At 37.1% G+C, this 21,425-nt stretch overlaps 1 protein-coding gene and 1 pseudogene across 2 annotated transcripts in view; one reads left to right on the top strand and one right to left on the bottom strand.

The window, feature by feature from the left end:
• The window catches only part of UBA6 (ubiquitin like modifier activating enzyme 6), a gene marked incomplete at both ends in the record, with an annotated part of 88,090 nt that extends 77,997 nt beyond the window's left edge, over positions 1–10,093 (bottom strand). The window contains 2 exons of the mRNA XM_080697620.1: positions 4,905–4,967; positions 10,023–10,093. Coding sequence (XP_080553746.1) covers positions 4,905–4,967; positions 10,023–10,093 — 134 coding nt within the window. The remainder of the gene's footprint in view (positions 1–4,904; positions 4,968–10,022) is intronic.
• A 475-nt stretch (positions 10,094–10,568) lies between these two features.
• Positions 10,569–14,533, top strand: LOC308264106 (KATNB1-like protein 1; annotated as a pseudogene). The gene is made up of 3 exons: positions 10,569–10,581; positions 13,626–14,168; positions 14,330–14,533. The product of its transcript is annotated as a KATNB1-like protein 1 (transcript).
• The last annotated feature ends 6,892 nt before the right edge of the window (positions 14,534–21,425 follow it).

The following is a 21,425-nucleotide window of genomic DNA, read 5'->3' as shown; positions in this document are numbered from 1 at the left end:
CCAGGCACAATCTTGGTACTTGAGAAGTTGAGACAGGAGGATCACAGGTTAATGGCCAGCCTCAGCTACTTAGTGAGGCCCTCTGCAACTTAGTGGGACCCTGTTTCAAATACAAAATAGGGCTGGCGTGTAGTTCGAAGGTAGAAGTCTCTTGTTCAAACCCCAATCAACAAAAGAAACAACAACAAAAAACCTTCAACTATAATTTCTGAGGTAAAAAATTGGTTTTCTTAAGAGTTGAACTGATTGAAAATGAAGCCTCTTTTTTTTTGTTATTTTTTTGGTGGCACTGGGGTTCCTGGAAACCCTTCTACCTCCGGGCTACACTCACAGGCCTATTTTATATTATTTTTACTTGGAAACAGGGTCTCTTAAGGCAGCGAGGCTGACTTCAAACCTGCGCAATCCTCCTGTCTCCGCCTACCAAGCGTGGGGTTTACAAGCGTGCGCCACCATGCCCGGCTTATTAAGCCTCTTTTGAATACTATTTTATAGTAAAAGCACTGAAATATATTTAGGACAGTTTTAAGTTATGTGTCCTAATAAGCAACAAGTAGCAAAAGGATGGGTGGTCAGTAATTCTCTTTGAATCTTCAGTTGAGTACAGATTTACCATGCGTGGGAGAAAACGACCTGAGCTGGGGAAAGAACTATCTAAAAGATCAGGTGAAACAATCATTGATGTTTAAATAGAGCCCCCCCAAAGAATCCTGTGTTCCTCTCTAGCCTAGAGCACTGAACAGAATATTTGGAAGGTTATTACATCAGCAGTGAAGAAAAATTAGCCCCAAACTTAAGTCTCCTCTGGTCTTAAGCTTAAAAGTAAGTCCTGAAAGAACTGAAGTATTTCCAAGCAACTTAACTATGTTCCTAAAAGAGGCAAGACTACTCAAAGGAATCCAAAATTATCCAGCAACCAAAAAAGGTAAAATTTACAATGTTTGGCATATATTAAGCAATTATCAGGTATGCAAAAAAGCAGAAAAATATAACCTACATTGAGCAGAAATGTAAATCAATAGGAGCACAAAAAGAAATGACAGATGATAAAACAAGAGGACAAAAACATTAAAACAATTATGTGATTCATTTGCTCAAGAAGGTAAAGTATAAGCAATAAACAAGTAGAGATTACAACTAAAAAATCTAAGGTGAAAAGTACATTGGATATAAATTTGACAGTACGAAGAGAAATTAAAGGTATAGAAATAAGTATGTCCCAAAATTTAACACAGCAATTTTAAAAAAGATGGGAAAAAAAAAAACCCATAAGTGATCTACTGTACTTCATGTAACCTAACATATGTGAAATTCTTAGTTTCTGAAAGAGAATGTGGCGGGGGGGGGGGAGCTGGGGGGGGAGAGACAGTATGTGAATAAATAATGGCTTAAAGTTTTTCCAGGAATACTATAAATTCATAGATCACAATTTGAACAAACCCCAGATCAAGAAATAAAAAGAAATCTGTACCAAGGCACACCATAAACTGGAGAGGAAGAGAAAATATTATAAGTGGTCAGAAAAAATGGAGCATACTATGTAGAAGGAAAAAAAAAAAAACCTGCCAGCTGTTATTTCCCAGGAAACAGTGAAAATCAGAAGACTGTGGTACAACATTTTTTAAGTACATAAAAAATTGCTGATCTAGAATTGAACCCAGGAAAAACACTTTTCAAAAAGAAAGTAAGAATTCTTTGGATATACAAAAGCTCAAAGAACTCATCACAGACAGATCAATATAAGAAAGGTTAAAGGAAGCCATTCAGGCAGGAAAAAAAAAAATGCTATCAAATGGGAATCTCGGTTTATACAAAAGCTTGAATAATAAAAATAATACATGGAAAACTATAAACTGATTTTAGAAATGTCTTTTAATCATAATTGACTGCTTAAGTCACTAATAAAGCATTGTGAATTTATAACATATGAAGAAATGCAAGAAAATAATAACTAAAATCCTGGCTAGAAGAAATAGAAACACACTTTTGTAAGGTTTTTAATACCATACAGAAAGAGGCATACTATTACTTCAACATACTATAAGTTATACATACTATGAACCATAAAGTAATCACTCTAAAAAGTAAAAGAAGCATACTTATACTAAAAAAAAGATAAACAATGAAAATGCTTGATTATAAAAAAGAAAAAATGTAAAAATAGAAAACGGAGTCTGGCATGGTGGTGCAAGTTTGGGAGGCTGAGATAGGAGGATCACACAGGTTCAAAGCCAGCGTCAGCTACTTAGTGAGAGACTGTTTCCACATAAAGTATAAAATAGGTCTGAAAGGCTGGGAGTGTAGCTCGGAAATAGAATGCCCCTGGGTTCCATCCCCAGACATGCAGGAAAGAAAAAAAAAAAAATGAAATGAATCAGGCAAATAGAAAAATAAAAACAGCAAAACAGTAACAATCTTTCATATTTTAGGCAGCATATCCATAAATCTACACCTACAGTTTCAACCAACTCTGAATTGAAAATATTCATTAAGAAAATTGTGTCTAGTCTGAACATGTACAGACATTTTTCCTTACCATTATTCCCTAAACAATATAGTGTAATTATTTATACAAATTTAAATTGTTTTGTAAATTAGAGATGATTTAAAGTACATGCCAAGCCAGGTGTGGTGGCGCACACTTGTAATCCCCGCGCTTGGGAAGTGGAGACAGGAGGATCACGCAGGTTCGAAGCCAGCCGTGCTAGCTTAAGAGAACCTGTTTTCAAATATAAAAGAGGTCTGTGAGTATAGCCCGGAGGTAGAAAAGTTCCATCCCCAGTACCACACATACACAAAATAAATAAATAAATAAATAAAATAAAGTACATGCTAAGATATGCATGGGTTATATGCAAATACCAAGCCATTTTATAAGAGCATATGCAGATTTGATATACACAGAGATGGAGAGGGTTGTCCTAGAATCAATCCCCTCTGGATACCTAGTAATGTCTATAAGTGCAAACACTGCAATTATAAGACAGACTATCAAATCCAATAAAAAGAAAAGTCCACATGCCAAGGATGCCCACTTTTATTCAACAACATGGTACTGGAAGTCCCAATTAGAAAAATCAGGCCAGAGAAAGAACGGCATCCAAATTGTCTCTGTTGGTAGATGACATGATCATATATATGTATAGAAAACCCCAAAGACTCTACCAAAAAACTACTAGAACTAATAAATAATTTAGCAAAGTTGCAAGATACAAAATCAAAATACAAAAATCTGCAGTGTTGCTACACACCAATAGTGAATGTTCTGAAATAGAAAAAGAAAATAATCCCACTTATAATAGCTACAAATAAAATAATATACCCAGGAATAAATTTAATCAAAGAAATTAAAAAGAGAATTCCACAATGAAAACTAGAAAGCATCAATGAAAGAAATTGAAGAGGACAAAGTCACTTCTGCCTCCACAAAAGGAAATGTTCAGAGACTGAAAGGAGCGTATCCTCTAGATACTATAATAAAACTAAAGTAAAATGGATTATTTGACTTGAAAAATGAGCAATTAAGAATATAAATAAATTTTCTTGCCTCAAGCCAAGAGCTATATTTTATAGTGGGTAGTAAAAGCCTTCTTAGTCCTATCATTTAACTCTAAAGACTTTCTAGGTCCTTGAGTTGTGTCATTAGGTTCTTTACTTGGTGCCCTTTTCAATATAGTCCTTGAGACTCTTGCCGCAGCAGTAAGACAAGAGAAGGAAATCAAAGGAATTCACATAGGAAGAGAGGAATTAAAATTATCCTTATTCTCAGATGACATGATCCTTTATCTGGAAGACCCAAAGAACTCAACCAAAAGACTTCTGGAGCTGATTGACAAATTCAGCAAAGTTGCAGGATACAAAATCAACCTAAAGAAATCAGTGATTTTTCTTTATGCCAACAACGAATCCACAATGAAAGAAACAGAGAACAATTCCATCCACTATAACCTCAAAACCAATAAAATACCTAGGAATAAACCTAACCCAAGATGTAAAAGACCTCTACAACAAAAACTATAAAACATTAAAGAAAGAAATTGAAGACGACCTTGGAAGATGGAAAGATCTCCCATGCTCATGGATAGGCAGAATAAATATCATCAAAATGGCCATTCTGCCAAAACTGATCTATAGATTCAATGCAATTCCCATTAAAATACCAGCGACATTCTTCAGAGACCTAGAAAAATCAATCATGAACTTTATATGGAAAAAGAAAAGACCCAGAATAGCCAAAGCAATTCTCAGCAATAAGAAACATGCAGGAGGCATCACAATCCCAGACTTCAAATTATACTATAGAGCAACAGTAGTAAAAACAGCATGGTACTGGCACAATAACAGATATACTGACCAGTGGATTAGAATAGAAGATACATAAACAAACCCACACATCTTTAGTCAATTAATCTTTGACAAAGGGGCCAAACTCATACACTGGAGAAAAGACAGCCTTTTCAACAAATGGTGCTGGGAGAACTGGCTAACCATTTGTAAAAAGATGAATCTAAACCCCTATATCTCACCATGCACAGGAATCAACTCAAGATGGATGAAAGATGTAGAAATTAGACCTGAGACTGTGAAGTTAGTAGAGGAGAGCATAGGTTCAACACTACAACATATTGGCACAGGCAGTAACTTTCCTAACTCTAAAGAAACTGAGATTTAAATATTATTAATGCTTCTAGCAACATATAGTAGGAACACACACACACACACACACACACACACACACACACACAATCACTGAAATTGTAATTCTGAAAGAAATTCTGATACACACACACACACACAAAATTCTCTATAAACCTATTTTTACATATGTTTCTTCAAACTTCCTACTTCATTACTTGAGAACAATGACTAGGGGAAACAAGTTTTAGCTTCCATGAAGTTCTTACCTGTATAACGCATCATCAATCTCCACAGATTCTGTTGACATGATGGGAAATTTCTTATTTGAACTGGAAGAAAAATAAAAACAACCTTTTAGTAGTTTAGCATGATTATTAAATACTCACATTCTAAAGCTGGGCATGGTAGCACATGCTTGTAATCCCAGTACTTGGGAGACTGAGACAGGAGGATCATGGTTTGCTGACAGCCTCAGCCTCTTAGTGAGGTCCTCAGCAACTTAGTGAGACTATGTATCAAAAAAAGAAAATAAAATATAGGGCTGGGCCAATCAGAAAGAAAGAAAGAAAGAAAAAAAGAAAGAAAGGAAGGAAGGGCTGGGGGTGTAGCTCAGAGGCAGAATACCCCCAGGTTGCATCCTCAGTACTAAAAAAAAAAAAAAAAAAGAATTCACTTTCTACAATGTAACATTCAGTTATATACTGGTTAAGATTAAGAGAGTTACTAAGGGTTTTTGCATGCCAAATATGTATTTTATTATCTATCACTTATATTCTCAGGAGTTGTTTTATCATTGTTCTATTTATTCTGGGTCCATTGCTAATAAAATTTTGTCCCATGAATCTTTTCTATATATACACTCTCCCTAAACTCATTCAGTTTATGGGATTTACCATATACTCTATGTGTGATCTCTCTGGCCTCCAGATTTGATACACATGAGAAAAATAACCCTATCCTAATGACTAACTAGTTTCACAAACAAGAAATCCCCCCCAAAGAATTCAATTTCCCTTTCCTCTCATAATAGGAATGAAGAAAGCACTCAAGAAACAGGTGCTGAATGATGCACTTTGGGAATAATAATTAAAAAAAAGACCTAAAAAGCATATTAGTGTGGTAAAGTATACTTACTGTAGTGCCGTGTGTCCCAATTTTTCTACATGACAGTACACAAAGAAAGATGAATATTTGTAGAAAAGATGGAAGGCAAGGATGGCTTATAGACAGATTGACCCAGCTTGTAGCCTTTGAGCCTGAACCATGGTAACAGCTTAGTTCAGAACCATCTTGGCAAAAGTGCAATCCAAACAAGGATCTGGGAAGCACTATTATCAATTACAAAATTCTAAAAATAATGTGACAGCAGGAAATTCAGGTCTAGAATCTAATTTTCTAAGCCTAACATTGATAAGGCAAAAGGTTTGTAAATATGAGGTTACTGTGACTAGTATCACCAAATGATATCAGCTGCTAACTGGATAACGATTACAAAAATTCTTGATTTCAATTATGAAAGCAAACAAGATAGTTGCATTCTGAGATGCCGTTTATTTGATAATAGCAACACACACAACACATCGTTTTGGCACTGTAACAAAATATGAAAGCCAATTTATTATAGTTTATTACCTTATCCATACTATCATTTGCTGTCTTTCTTACTTGGGGTGCATATTAACTTTGTGCTTGACTTCTGGGAAGATGGCGACCGAGAAAAGCAGGGCTTAAGAGCCCCGCTAACAACCAATCTCCATTACCACAAAATCAGCGCCTTTCATAGCCAGAAAACACCATCACCAGAAAAACAAAAAAATCACCAGGCTCCAGAGAGAAAGATGACTGAGAACAGAGCTCAGAGCCACAGAGAAGATACACCGGCCTCAAGCCCGAGGACGCGGCAGCAGCGCCATACTGCCGACGGCAGCGGCGAGTTCACCGGACGGCTACAGCAAGCCGAGGTGAGCCGCTGCGGACCAGCCAGGCGGGATTTCTCGCCGCAGGTAAAATCTAAAGCTCCCAGTGGCTGAGCTCAGCACACGCTGCAGGGATTCAGAGTCGAAATCAAAACCAAGAAGAAATACGCCAGCCTCACGGCCAAGGGCGTAGCAGCGGCAGCAGCAGCAAATTCACCGAGTCCAGTATGGCCACATATGCGTACTCAAGAACAGTGAGTCAAATTGCGGGCCACAGAGGAGAAATCCCAGTACTGTACTCCCTGGGACTTGACCCAGTGGGGGAGTGGTGGTGACAGAGATATCACACCATAGGACAACGTGCAACCTGGCACCCCCCACAGTCTAAAGCAGCCTCTATCGACTCTCTGGGTCGGAGACTCTGTGATACAACCCAGTAAAGGAGTAGTGGGGTCTGAGATACTACTGACTCGAGATCCAGAACACCTTAAGTGAAGTCATAGTGACCCAAGGGAAGAACCCAGAGAAGGCACAAACTTCCTAAATCATGGGAAAGAGGAATAACACTGGGGCAATCAATGCCCACAACCCCACAACATCAGAACCCGATAAAACAGAAAATCAGAGATTTCTAGAAGATCAAATCAGGAAAATAACTGTAGAAATAATAGAGGTGCTTCGAAAAGAACTCAGAGAGAGCCAAAAAGAGATAAAGGATGCAATTAATGAGGTAAAGGCCTCAATTCAAAGCACAAACAACCGATTAGACCACATGGAGAGCAGAATCTCGCTCTTAGAAGATGATCATTCCAAAAATGAACGCATAGTTTCTAATCTAGAAAAAAATATCCGACAGCAGGAATCTGATATTGAAGAAATATGGGCCCATTTTAAGAGAGCTAACCTAAGAATAATTGGAATAGAGGAGGGAAAAGAAAGTGAAACCAAAGGGATCAACAATCTCTTCAAGGAAGTAATAGCAGAAAATTTTCCAAACATAGAGCAAGAGGTTGATACACAGGTCCAGGAAACTTATAGAACTCCCTTTAGACAGGATCGGAGTAGAGGGTCCCCACACCACATAATTGTCAAAATGACCAATGTGGAAGCCAAGCAGAGAATCTTAAAGGCAACAAAAACAAAGGGCCAAGTGACATTCAGAGGCAAACCAATTAGAATCACTCCAGACTTCCCAAACCAAGTCATGAGAGCCAGAAGGGCTTGGAGTAACATATTGCAAACTCTGAAAGAAAACAACTTCCAGCCAAAAATTTCCTACCCAGCAAAACTTTCTATCAAATTAGATGGAGAAATAAGAAGCTTCCATGACAAACAGAAACTGAAGGAATTTATGTCTTCAAAACCAGCGCTAGAGAAAATACTCAGAGATTAACTACAAAGAAGAAATAGGTAACACACACAAGAACCAGAGAAACAAGAGTTTCCATCCAACAGTCAACTAAGATTGGTTATCTGTGGAGATTCATTACTTATGTTTGTCTTTTACCTATCTCTAAATTGTATTGTTTGCCTTTATTGTTGTTAATTTTTAGGATTTCTAGTTGGAATATTAATATACCTTCAGATATAGCATTTAGAAATATTTTATCCCATGCTATTAGTAACTGTTAACTCTGTTTACATTGTCTTTGGATATACAATATTTTTTTTTATTTTTTAGGGAGTTTGTATACTCTTCTGTTGCCTGTGCCATTGAAATCATATCCAAGAAATCACTGCCAATTTCAATGTTGTGAGGTTTTATGACCCAGATTTTCTCCTAAAAGTTTATAGTCTTAAGATTTATATTTAGGTCTTTTATCTATTTTGAGTTAATATCTGTATATGGGATTAGGTAAGGGTCCATCTTTATTCTTTTCCATGTAATTATTATGTTTCAACAATATTTAGTTAAAAGATTATTATTTCTACCACCAAATGTTCGTGGAATCCTTGTCAAAAATAACTTTGACAATATAGGGAAGAATTTAGCTCTAGGCTTTTATTTAACTCCAATGGTTTATATATCTGCCTTTAGAATAGTACTACACTGTTTCAATTATTGTAGCTTTATATGGTTTGAAATCAGAAAATATATATCTTCTAGCTTTGTTCTTTTTCAAGATCGTTTTGGGTATCTAGAGTCCATATTCCATATTAGGATAGATTTTTTTTCTGAAAAATAAATATATAAATATATGATAGTTTCACCTAAAAAAATAGAAAAAAATATTCTCTGGTAAGAAAGAAAGTAAAAAGAAATATTGAAATGTTATCTTTAAGTCATCAAAAGCTTGGTATCAGACAAATGAAACTGTTATGTGAGATTATCATTTTTAATTTTGGATAAATTGCTATAATTCTAGATGTCAACCACTAAGCCAAGCATGGGAGGGAGGGATGGGGAGAGAATGGGGTGGGGATCGGGTGGGGGCTGACTGGGCGATGTGTGCATGTATGTCTACAAAAGTTTGTATCCCACTATGATGTATGAATACAGTGCTCCAATAAAAAAAAATTAAAAAAAAAACTTTGTGCTTAAAGATCTTGGGTAAAAATGAAAAGAGCTACATTCTAACCAGCTTTGCCATTTAATGGTATGATCTTTTCAGAAAGTTCTGACTCACTGAACATTTCAATTATATATTTTTTTTAAATAAGACGCGTAAGACAATAAAATCTGCTTTTATTACATAAAATTTCCCAAGTAAATGTGGCAAATGCAGACAATACTATGGCACGTAAAGCATTTCTTCAGTTTGAAACTGGTGAAAACGCTACAGGTTTATGTACAGACTCGTATTAGAGAAAATAATACACTCATCACTTCTATATTTGGTATGTCGAGTGTGATAACGGTCAGGGTACAAGTGCCTGCCTTATTAATTATGGAATGACTGCAAGAACCATTAACCGGGACACTGCCAAAGGCCTAGCAGGAACCCTAATTTTGCGGGCGCGGGGAAGAGGTGAAGGAGCGTATCAGGCTCCTTGTGTTTTCTCCTGGCTGACTCTTTCCGTCACTGTAATCACAAGAGGTCCCACGGTGCCCAGACTGCCACTGATTCATCCTAACTAGTTCTTTCTGGCAACAGTTTTCAGAGGAGGATCCCAGTGGCGCACCGTGCACAGAGGCGAGCCTAGCTTTCATTTCACGCAAAGGAGAAGGGAAGGTGCCTGGCGCCAGGCAAGGCGCTCTCCGAGCCTCGGGGGCCAGAACTCTCTCTGGATAGAGGCCGCTCACATCTGGTGGCCAGGAAGACCCCGACCGGAACTGAGAGCGCCCCGGGCTGGGCGGGAAGCCGGCCCTCTCCGCGGGAAAGTCTGGAGCCGCAGAGGCCCGAGCCCGCGCCGCCACACCCACCCCGCACGCTCCGCCGCGCGCGGCCGGCTCGCTCGCTCGGCCTCCAGCCCGCGGGGAGGCGGCGTGACCGCTGCGGCCGCGACCCAGCCCACGTCGCCTCTCACCAGCCAGTCCCCCAGGAGGAGCAGCACGCCTCTTCTCCAGGCTCAGCGGCCGCTGGCTGGGATCCCTCCATCGCCGCCCGAGACGCCGCCGCCTGCTGCGGGAGGCAGGGAAAGGGGCGGGACCGCGGGGGTCAAAGGGCGGGTGACGTCATCGGCGCCGGCCCGGGAAGCGCGGATCCCGGCGGCGCTTTCCCGTCAACCCCAGGGGCGTCCTAGCTTCCGGTTTGGGTGTGGCCGCGGGGCGGGCTCTGCAGCAGGTGAGGGGTCTGGCCCGTGGAAATGGAACCAAAACACCGAAGTTACACGTCACTTATGGTTCCACGAGCCAAGCATACAGGACTCCCAAGAGGAAACTTTTATAAATAAAAATCTGAAGGCTGACCGAGTGTGATGGCGGCGCAAGCCTGAGAGAGGATCTCAGGTTCGAGGCCAGCCTCAGTCCCTTAGTGATACCCTTTCAAAGTAAAAAGTAAAAGGAGGCTAGGGATGTAGCTCAGAGGTAAATTCACCTGGGTTCATTCCTTAGTAAAATATACACACCCACAAATGAACATCGTCGGTAAAAAGCTACAGATTTCCATGTAAACCGGGCGTGGTGGCTGGCGCACGCTTGTAATCCCAGTACTTGGGAGGTTGACACAGGAAGATCGCAGATTCGAGGCCAGCCTCAGCAACTTAGGCCCTGTTTCAAAATAAAGAATAATAGAAAAAAGGAGGCCGGGGGTGTAGCTCATAGGTAGGATGCTATTGAGTTTAATACTCAATATCGCAAAAAATTTAATTTAGCAAATAATTTGGGGCATTTACTACATGTGAGGAGCTGCAGATTATGTAGTAGAATCATTTTTTTTTAAGAGCTATAAAGTTTGCCTCCTTTATTTTATAGTTGAGGAAAAGGAACCTCCAGTTGGTGTGACTTGGACAAGGTCATACAGCTGATCAGTATTACCATATGTTTAAGGACCTTTCATCTAATTTTCTTTCCGTTGACTCCTGGTTCACCATTTGTTGTTGTTGTTGTTTTTAGAAAACAATTAACTGGACACAGTGACATTAAAATGAAATAAAACTTTCATTCCAAGTAACTGTATATTTGAAGAAACGTTTGCAGATTTTTAAAGCATATACTTTGACTTTGGATACTATGTAAGTTTTTGTAATGTATATTTTTATTTAATTAGAATTATGTGGATTCTGTTTTCAAAATTACACATCTCCAAATACTTGGAAGCTTCCTAATGCACATCTATAGCATCATGGACTCACCTATGGGACAGGTTTTTCAATTGAGTTGTCCAACTTTTCTACATACTATTAAAACAAATTTAGCTTGTCCTATTTTTAAGGTTCTGTTCGAGCAGTAGGCTTATCCCACCCCCTTTTCCTCTTTATTCTAAAGTTCACAAATATAAATTGTTGGGAGCCATTAAGGCCTTCCCCTAGATTGGTGTCTCTGACTCAGCTGATTGTCCTTCACCCAGAGTCAACAAGGTTTGGGGTTATGGAAAGTTCAAAAAGGTCTGAGAGAAGATCAGGTGGTGATGACACGAGGGTACTGATAGGCCTATCTGTAATGTGTGTGTTTTGTATTAGTCTTTATTGTATTCTGGTGGTGGTAGAACGAGAATATTGATTGACTGTAGCTGTGTATAAATACCTCTGAAAAACCCAGAATCAGCACAATAAAGATGAGATTGACCCAAGTTGCGTTGGCCAGGAGTGTCGGCACAATAGAGAATACTGACCCAGGCATAGTCGTCAACCCGTAGGCAGTATTGACCCATGAACAGGGGTGGACCAGTAGAGATAGTAGACTGGCGGCTCCCCCACGTTAGAATTTAAAATTCTCCATCCTCACGCCTCACTTCAGAACCCGTACTTTTGCCGGGTGGCTCCGGCAATAAATGTTTTAAACTAGACCAACCCCACAGATACTGTCAGTTTCCATTTTCCTCCCTCTAATTTTTCTTCCACGTCTCCTTTCTTCCTAAATATTTATTGAATGCCTACTCAACATTAGGGCCTAATGACTAGATGGATGATCAGGCAATAGGGATAGTACTCCCTGATCTCACCGATCTTATTATGGGGAGTCAAAAATAGAAAAAATGCAAAAATAATTTCAGAAAGTGATTAGTGTGATGAAAATGAAAAAGAATAAGGAGACTTAAAGAGTCTTGGGGGAGGAGAGGAGGAAGACAATTTTAGACAGAGTATTCATGGGCAACCTCTTTAAGAGAATGGCATTTCATAAAGTGAGCCATGCAAAGATTTAGCAGAAGAGATTTTAGGCAGAGTGAGAAGCAAAAGTAACCTTTTATTTTTTTAATGTTAATTATCTTCTGATATTGTGTATTGCCTCTTTCTCTTTCAAGAAGAACATTCTTTTTCTGGAAAAAGTTTCAGAGAGTGAGGGGGGTCAATGTGAGAGATATTCTTCATTTTTCACTTTGGAAATGGAAGAGGCACTGTAATATGGAACAAAAATGGTTTTTAGGAGCTGAGAGTGGCCTCAAGCTAATAGCCAAAAAAGAAATGGAAATTTTGGCCTGCAGCTACAAGAAATTAAATTTGTTAACAACCCACATGTACTAGAAGAATATTCTGAAGCTCTGGATTTGAATGTCAAATGATGCCTTGATTTTAGCCTTATTAGATTATGAGCAGAGATCCTAGCTAGACTTTGCTTTTAATTCTAACCAGTAGATCTGTGAACTAATAAGTTGGTGGTGTTTTAAGACACTAAGTTCATGGTAATTTATTATATATAAATGAAAAATATACTCTTATCTAAGACTAACATTTTTTCATTTATTGACATTTTTACTTTGGAATATATACATAAATATTTTGACTTTTGTATATATAAATCTATACAAAAATCTAAACGCAAAATATAATGTAACTGTATTCAAACTATAGTATTGGCTGGGTGTGGTTGTCATCCTGGTAATCCCAGCGCTTGGGAGACTGAGACAGGAGGATCACACAGGTTGGAAGCCAGCCTCAGCTACTTAGTGAGGCTCTCAGTAACTTAGTGAGACTCTGTTTCCAAATAAAATATAAAAAAGGTCTTGGAGTATAGCCTGGAGGTAGAAAAGCCCCTTGGTTCCAACCCCAGTACCAAAACAAAACAAAACAAAATAAAACTATATTATTGTTTAATAATTTCTTAGCATAAAAATTATATATCTTTTTATATATTTATGGTTTTAAAATGTTCCTTTTAATTTCACAATTCTTTATTAGTATGGAAACATGAAATTTGATTCATTGGGATGCACATAACATGTGCTTGCTGCTTATAGTATTTTTGTGGTTTTGTGCCATACAGACATAGGATTTCTTTTTTGTGGTACTGGGGGTAAAACCCAGGGGCTTTTCTACCTCCAGGTCACACTCCCAGACCTATTTTATACTATATTTGAAAACAGGGTCTCACTAAGTTGCTGAGAGCCTCACTCAGTAGCTGAGGCTGGCTTCGAACCTGTACGATCCTCCTGTCTCAGCCTTCCAAGCTCTGGGATTACATGTGTGCACCACCACGCCCGGCTCAAACATAGGAATTTTGATAAATTAGATCGTATATATTTCTAATCAAAGAGAAAAAGCTGCCTGAAAAATTATGCCCTGATAGTTGAACATATTTGGTTAATTCCAGTGATTCTGGTTCTTCACAAACAGAAAATCCGTCATCAAAATATAGTGGGTTTTTTTCTGAGGTTTCTCAGGACCATGAAACAATGGCTCAAGTTTTGTTCAGCAGGAATTTGAGATTGAATGTAGCTTTAACTTTCTGGAAAAAGAGAAGTTTAAGTGAACTTGTAGCTTATTTGGAGCTGTGGTAGATTGCCTTCCTGTGCTAACCAATAGTTTACAGGAAGAAAAGCAATATATCTCACTTGGCTGCTGTGTAGATTTGTTGCCTCTAATAAAGTCATTACTTAAAAGCAAATTTGAAGAATATGTCATAGTTGGTTAAACTGGCTCCAAGCAGTAATTAAAAGGTGGTGGTCAGAACTGTCATCCAAAACAGAAATTATAAATGATGGAAATATTAAGATTTTAAAACAACAATTAAGTGGATTGTGGGAACAGGAATACCATCTTACCTTGGTTCCAGGATATACCGGTAATATAGCTAAGGATGTAGATGTGTATTTATTTCAGTTGCATTGAGAGATTTTGTCTACTAAAGAGCATTTGGTTATTCAGAACATCCTTGGACTATACGATCTCCAAAAATAGGTCTTTTCTAAGAACTATGAACTATAGAAGAAATCAAAACTGGTTTTTCTTCTAAAAAGGCACATAATGAAACCACTAATGAAAACCTAACAATCTACTTCACATTGAAGTGGAAAACTATCCTGAAGGAGCAGCTTCAGCTTCATGAGGTGAAAGTGCACTACGGAGATTGCTCGCCTTTGCTGCGTTCTGGATTACATGCCTATCCGGCCACATTGTTTAAGAACTACTGGGCCTTAATGCAGTCCTGCCTGAGAATATAATTTATACTATGTGAAAAAAATAAGAGGACTTATTACTAGAAACCACAAAGACCAATCATAATTAAGTTTTTTATTGTGTTTTATAAAAAACACTTAAATGTGTACAGCTATTTTCTTATGTTGAAAAGACTTTGAAAGTTTAAAACATCATAGTAAATAATCAATATTGAAATTTTCTGTTCACACTGAGATATTGTGTATGAAAAATGCCTTAATTAATAATAAGCCAATGTGTTGTAATACCAATATCTATTTTAAAAAATTAAAACCGACTATGGTTCTGGCATGATAAAATCATGGAATTAAATCAGGGGTTTACATTCATAGAGAATGTTGTTGAAACTTATTCCATACTATTTTTAAAACTTGAGAATGTTTTTAGTAGCTCTGATATTTTTTTGCCAGAATGTTCATGTTATCTATGTATGTGTTATCTCTATATAAAGAAAAAGGGGAATATGTATTTGTATGAGTGTTTAACTGGAAATGCCCATGGACTTGGCTAATTTATATTCACTTTTATTGTATATAGATTTCTAATATTTTTCATTTCTGTATTATTTAAATTTCCTTCATTTGAGTAAATTGACTAAATATCTCTATTATTTGCTTTTTACATTTTGATTTTATGTGAATTTTTTTTTTTTTTTTTGGTGGTACTGGGGTTCCTGGAAGCCCTTCTACCTCTGGGCTACACTCTAAGACCTATTTTATGTTTTTTTATTTGGAAACAGGGTCTCTTAAGCCAGCGAGTCTGGCTTCGAACCAATGTGATCCTCTTGTCTCTGCCTCCCAAGCACGGGGATTACAAGCGTGCGCCACCATGCCCGGCTGATTTTATATGAATTTTAATACCTTTTCACTACATATGTTTTAAAGGGTTACATACAGTACTTTAGAATTGTTTACAGTTAATGCTGACCTTGTTTGTATTTTAACTTCTAACACTTTGTATTACTACCTCTAAGGGTTAGTATGAAACACCAGCAGACTGTATGGTCTCTTTGGTTTTTAACACCATTGTTAGTGTTAATAAACCCAATTCTGGAATGTCTTAACAGTTCTAAATCTACTCTGTCTTGAAAGTAACTGAGGATTAATACCACTCCTGGTAGTTAATATATCCATCTTATCTTTGTTAAGTCTGACGCATCCAAGAAGAGATAAAATTGAAATTCTCTCTAATATGCTTAAGGATGCAAATCTCTAGCATTTACCTAGTTAGTGACTACTGATATACTATAGCATCTTTCTACTGTAAAACTGTTAAAAGTGTTACCTTTCATTCACTTTTCTTTTTGTATAGCTATATTTTGCATAGCTAGTGTTCTTCACAGTGAACATCAGCTATAGTAATTGGTTATTAAGTCTTTAATTCAAATAATTCCAGATTGCTGCACTTTTGTAATTTGAGAGGTGAGTTATTTAATAAGTCATTTTTTAGGATGTGGGATTTGAATCGTAAGTCTTCATCATTCCTGTGAAACGTTAAGACCATAAATACAGCCTTTCTTTGTTCTTATTCCTTTAGTTATCACTGTCTTATTTAACTGTTGCAATATGGTGTTAAGGAGGCTAAGGATAGGAGTTTGATCCTCTAAGTTCACTAACTTCACATATAGACAAAAGAATTTCATGGCAACAGATTGCTTCTTTCCTCAGATATCCGTTTTACAAATTTGACTCTTGCTCCCAAGGCAAATTGTGTATGTGGTTTATCATAATCTTTTACTCTCAGATAGAAAGATAAGTAAACAGCCTGGTGGTGCAGTTTATAATCCCAGTACTTAGGAGGCTGAGACTGGAGGATTGTAGGTTTGAAGCCAGCCTCAGCTACTTAGTGAGGCCTCTGCAATTTAGTGAGACCCTGTTTCAAAACAAAGGATAAAAATAGGGCTGGGGGGGGCTGGGTGTGGTGGCACACACTTGTAATCCCCGCTCTTGGGAGGCAGAGACAGGAGGATTGCACAGGTTCAAAGACAGCCTTGCTGCCATAAGAGACCCTGTTTCCAAATTAAAAAAATATATAAAATAGGTCTGGAAGTGTAGCCTGTAGTAGAAGGGTTTCCAGGAAACCCAGTACCACCAAAAAAAAAAAAAAAAATAGGGCTGGGGGTGTAGCTTGGATATGGAATGCCCCTGGGATCAATCCCCAGTATGGCAAAAAAAAAAAAAAAAAAAAAAAAAAGCCAATTGGTGCGTGATACCGTAGGCTTCTGATATATAAGATAATTTATTCAAAATAAAGTATCTAAAGGTAAAAAAAAAAACTTATGAGAATTTATTTAATAGACTAGTAGACATTCAAAAAATAAAAAATAGGAGCCAAGAGTTCCCAAGAAAGTCAGTAATTAGGTAAAACCAACCCAGGCATGATGTTGTACACTTGTAGTCCCAATTATAGGAAGATCTCAGGTTCCAGGCCATCCTCAGCAAATTAGAGAGACCCTGTTTTAAAATTTAAAAAAAGGGCTAGGTGTATAGCCTGGAACTAGAAAGTCCTTATGTTCTATATAACCCCAGGAAACATCCCACCACCCTGAAAAAAATTTAAAAAAACCCAAAAACTGTTCTTTTTCTTTGGGCAATGTTTGTTGTACAATTATTATTATGAAAACTGCATTTATCCTATATACTTTAAATTGTGTGCTATTTAAATTTGTGGTATATATAGTCAGTTTTATTTTGAGAACTTAATTGGTGATAGGAGCAAGTAGTGTTGTTTTCTGATCCCAGAGGCATCTCTTTTTCTAAAACACACACACACACACACACACACACACACACACACACACACACACAAGCCTATGCATCATCCCCACCCGCAGCTATTAGATTGCTGTGTATTCACAGATTGAACCTTGTCCCACAAGATAAATTATGCCATTAAAGGAAGAAGGGGATTCCAGGAGAACACCCTGGTCATTGCTTTAGGAGTGTCCCAGTTTGGGCCAAATTAAGAGAAAATGCTGAGGGGTCTGGGAAAGGGATTTCCACAGTAAAAAACCTTTCTACCTTCCTTTGAGAACTATAGTGGAGACAACCAACTTCTAACCAGGAAAGAAAAGTCTAGTAGAGGCAGAAAAGCTGAACAAAGCTCTGAGTTAATCAGTTATCCATGCCTACCTATGGACATACTGTAACATGAGATGAAAAAAATGTCCCTCTGAGTTTGATATTTCTATCTTGTACTGCCAAAAGCATTCATAAAGAAACAGTGATGTGTAAAATAAAAGTCATACAAAGACACACATATAACATTTATTGTGATTTTCTTCTCATAAAATCAATATATATTTATTAGAATTTAGAATAATAATTTAAAGAAAAAAGTTAAAAAAATTCAGATAACTAACACATTTTGAATATGCTTTTCATTTCAACACGTGTTTTATATGTTATGCAATTTATAAAATTAGAGTAATTGTTTTAAACTTAATTTTTAACTTCATAAAAATGATAAGAAAAATTAAATTGAGCTACATTCTATTTTTTATTCATATGGAAACACTTTATAGTAATTAGCAAAGCCCTAGGCATTGTTTGTGCATTTGAAACTAATACACAGGTAAAATACATGAAATTCTAAAAATATTTTAATTGCCTAAAAATGTTATTATTTAAATGTCTACTATGTATGTCCTGATATGAAGTCACTCTAAGGAAATTCCTAATGTATTTATGCCAATTTACACTCTTGTGTTACTTCCTCCTCATATGCCCAGAATAACTTTTAGCTACTATATCTACATTTGGTTTTTGGTGGTATTGGGGTTCCTGGAAGCCCTTCTACCTCCGGGCTACACTCCCAGACCTATTTTATATTGTTTTATTTGGAAACAGGGTCTCTTAAGCCAGTGAGGTTGACTCTGAACCAGCGCCATCCTCCTGTCTCCGCCTCCCAAGCACAGGGATTACAAGCGTGAGCCACCACACCTGGCTATATCTACATTTAATAGGCTGAAATTGAATTAATTAAATTAATTAATAATTAATCATTGTTCAATTAATTATCTTAAGTTTATGTCACTTTACTAGACTAAATTCCCAAAAGAAATTCAATTTTCACTAGTTTAATAGGTTAAAAAAGAACAATCAAGATAGAAACTTCTTGTTTTACAAAGAATCTTCATCTTTCACTCTAATTCGAAACAATAAATAAATGGAAGTCATATTTGAATGATGTGTTTTTCATTTAAAAGCCACATTTAATTTGGGGGCTGTGAATTTTAGTTCAGATATGTATCTGTACTTTGATTTATGAACAATACTGATAAAGAATACTTATTTCTGTGCAGTTTCTCATAACATAATGAACCTTAAAGAATTTCTCAGTTTAAAAATGATTGAACATATTAAAGAAGTAGTTTCAATATTAACATTATTATACATGTGTCCAAATACATTATAATACATTTATATTATAATATATTTCTTTATAAATATAATAATCAAGCAGGAATTCTTAATCATTTATATGCCTTTTTGGCAGTCCAGTGTAGTATATAAACTTCTCAGAATAATGAGGACTTCTGCTTATGGTTATAAATCAATTCCTATGACCCTCAGGTGTTTCTTGTTGTCATTCCTTTCTAGCTGGGAATGCTGGCTGAAAGCTTCAACTGAAGGTGGTTGTGAGATAATGTTTAATACATAAAATAATACAAATAGGACTGAATCAAAAAGAATTCTGTTGAAATACAGTTTTGTGCATGAGTCATAGGTTAAGAACCCCTGCATCCAGATCTAGATTTTGAATAGCCCTCTAGTAAATGTATTTTTTATTTTCTTTTATGTAACTGGGCAAGGAACCCAGGGGCATTCTATTTTCAAGCTATATCCCTAGCCCTATTTTTTATTCTTTATTTTGAAACAGGGTCTCACTAACTTGGCAGAAGTCCTCACTAAATAGCTGAGGCTGGCTGCTAACCTAAGATCCTCCTGTCACAGCCTCCCAAGTACTGGGATTATAACTGTGGGCCACCGTGCCTGGCTTCAGTAAATGTATTATTATTATTATTATTATTATTATTATTATTATTTTATTATTATTATTTGCAGTACTGAGGATGGAACCTAGGGGCATTGTATCTCCAAGCTACACTCCCAGCCCTACTTTTTAGTCTTTTTGTTTGTTTGTTTGTTTTGAAACAGTCTCACTGATTTGCGAAAGGCCTCGCTAAATAGATAAGGCTGTCTGAGATTTGCGGTCCTCTGGTCTCAGTCTCCCGAATGCTAGGATTACAAATATGTGCCTCCATACTTGGCTGTATTTTTAAAATACCCGAGGAAATCCCTACATAGAAGATTTTGGAACACATAAGAAGCAAGCTGAGGTACATTCATTAAACACATATGCAATAAAGCCCTTAAATTGTACTTTTACATATGTGTTATTTTTGCCTTTAAACCCAGAAGAAAGATTTATTAACAATTTAGGAGAAAGTTTAGAAATAAATGTAAAGAGACTTGGAGAAGATTTGTTTTGTTGTGACTTATCTACATTTTGTGTCATCTAGCAGAGCTATAAAATCTTGGTATGAGTGTACATGTAAACAGAGCATTTCAGCACACTATGAATTTTGAGCCTTGCCAAATTCAACTGTACAGTTGGGCTGTGGATTAGTTAATTAAAGGCATAAACTGGGTAACAAGGTCTGGAAGAAAGTAGAGACAGAATTTTTTAAAAAGAAGGTGGATATAAAAAATCCTTCAAGCCGGGCATGGTGGCACATGCTTGTAATCTCCGTGCTTGGGAGGCTGAGACAGGAGGATTGCGCAGGTTCGAAGCCAGCCTCAGCTACTGAGTGAGGCTCTCAGCAACTTAGTGAGACCCTGTTTCCAAATAAAATATAAAATGGGTCTGGGAGTATAGCCCGGAGGTAGAAAGCTCCTGGGTTCCACCCCTAGTACCACGAAAAAAAAATCCTTCAACAAAACTATAAGGATGATAAGAAAAAAAATAAGGAAAGGACCTACATTAGCCAGCAATTTGCTTTCCACATTTTTTTTTTTGTAGTACAAGAGATTGAACCCAGAAGCTTCTGCCTCAGAGCTACACCCCAGCCCTATTTTTTTATTTTGAAACAAAGTCTCACAAAGTGGGTGAGGCTGTCTGTGAACATGTGATTCTCCTGTCTCTGCCTCCCAAGTGTGGGGATTACAAGTGTGCTTTACCACACCTAGCTTGCTTTCTAGAAGTTTATGTACTACTTGGAAATTACTTTCTACTTTTATCTTTTGTGTGCTGTTACATAGTTCATATGAATATTATACATCTTGTCAATTAAGAATGTTAAGTCCCTATATTTTTTAACTAAATGGATATTATGCTTACATTATTTATATGTCTCCAATTTTTCATGGAAGGAGTAGGCATCAGCTTGAATTAAAACAAGTGATGGTGTTCAGGCATATTTTGGAAACGATATCATTTAATGTGACTATTAGTAGATGTTAACTTCACATTTACAGAGAGATTTTGCTTTTGTTTCCCAACCCCATATTCTACAGTCTTCTTTGGTGTATATAGACTGAGTCTGCCGAGTTTTCACTCTGAGGTCCTTTAATATATGAAACATCTTCTGCTTGTGCATTAATTTAATTTTGTATTGACTACCTCAGTGATTCGTGCATTATGCATTTAGTAAGATCAGGAGATAGAAAAAATACCTAAAATTATTAAAGCTGTATACATGTAACACAATCATATATGTCTTTTAAAGTTGTATTTAAAAACATGTATGGCAGTTAGTTACCACAGCCCCATATACTGTGTAGTCTAGAGGACTATTCTAAACACGTGTGCAAATCCTAACCCTTTTAAAGCCTCCTCTATTTAGGTGTCTCTTGAGTAAATGGAATGAAAGGCCTGTACCATGGAAATGGTCTT

Source organism: Muscardinus avellanarius (genome assembly GCF_963383645.1).
Source record: "Muscardinus avellanarius genome assembly, chromosome: 6".
Classification (NCBI taxonomy): Eukaryota; Metazoa; Chordata; class Mammalia; order Rodentia; family Gliridae; genus Muscardinus; species Muscardinus avellanarius.
Note: the sequence above shows the minus strand (reverse complement) of the source record. Positions and strands in the feature narration are given on the sequence as shown.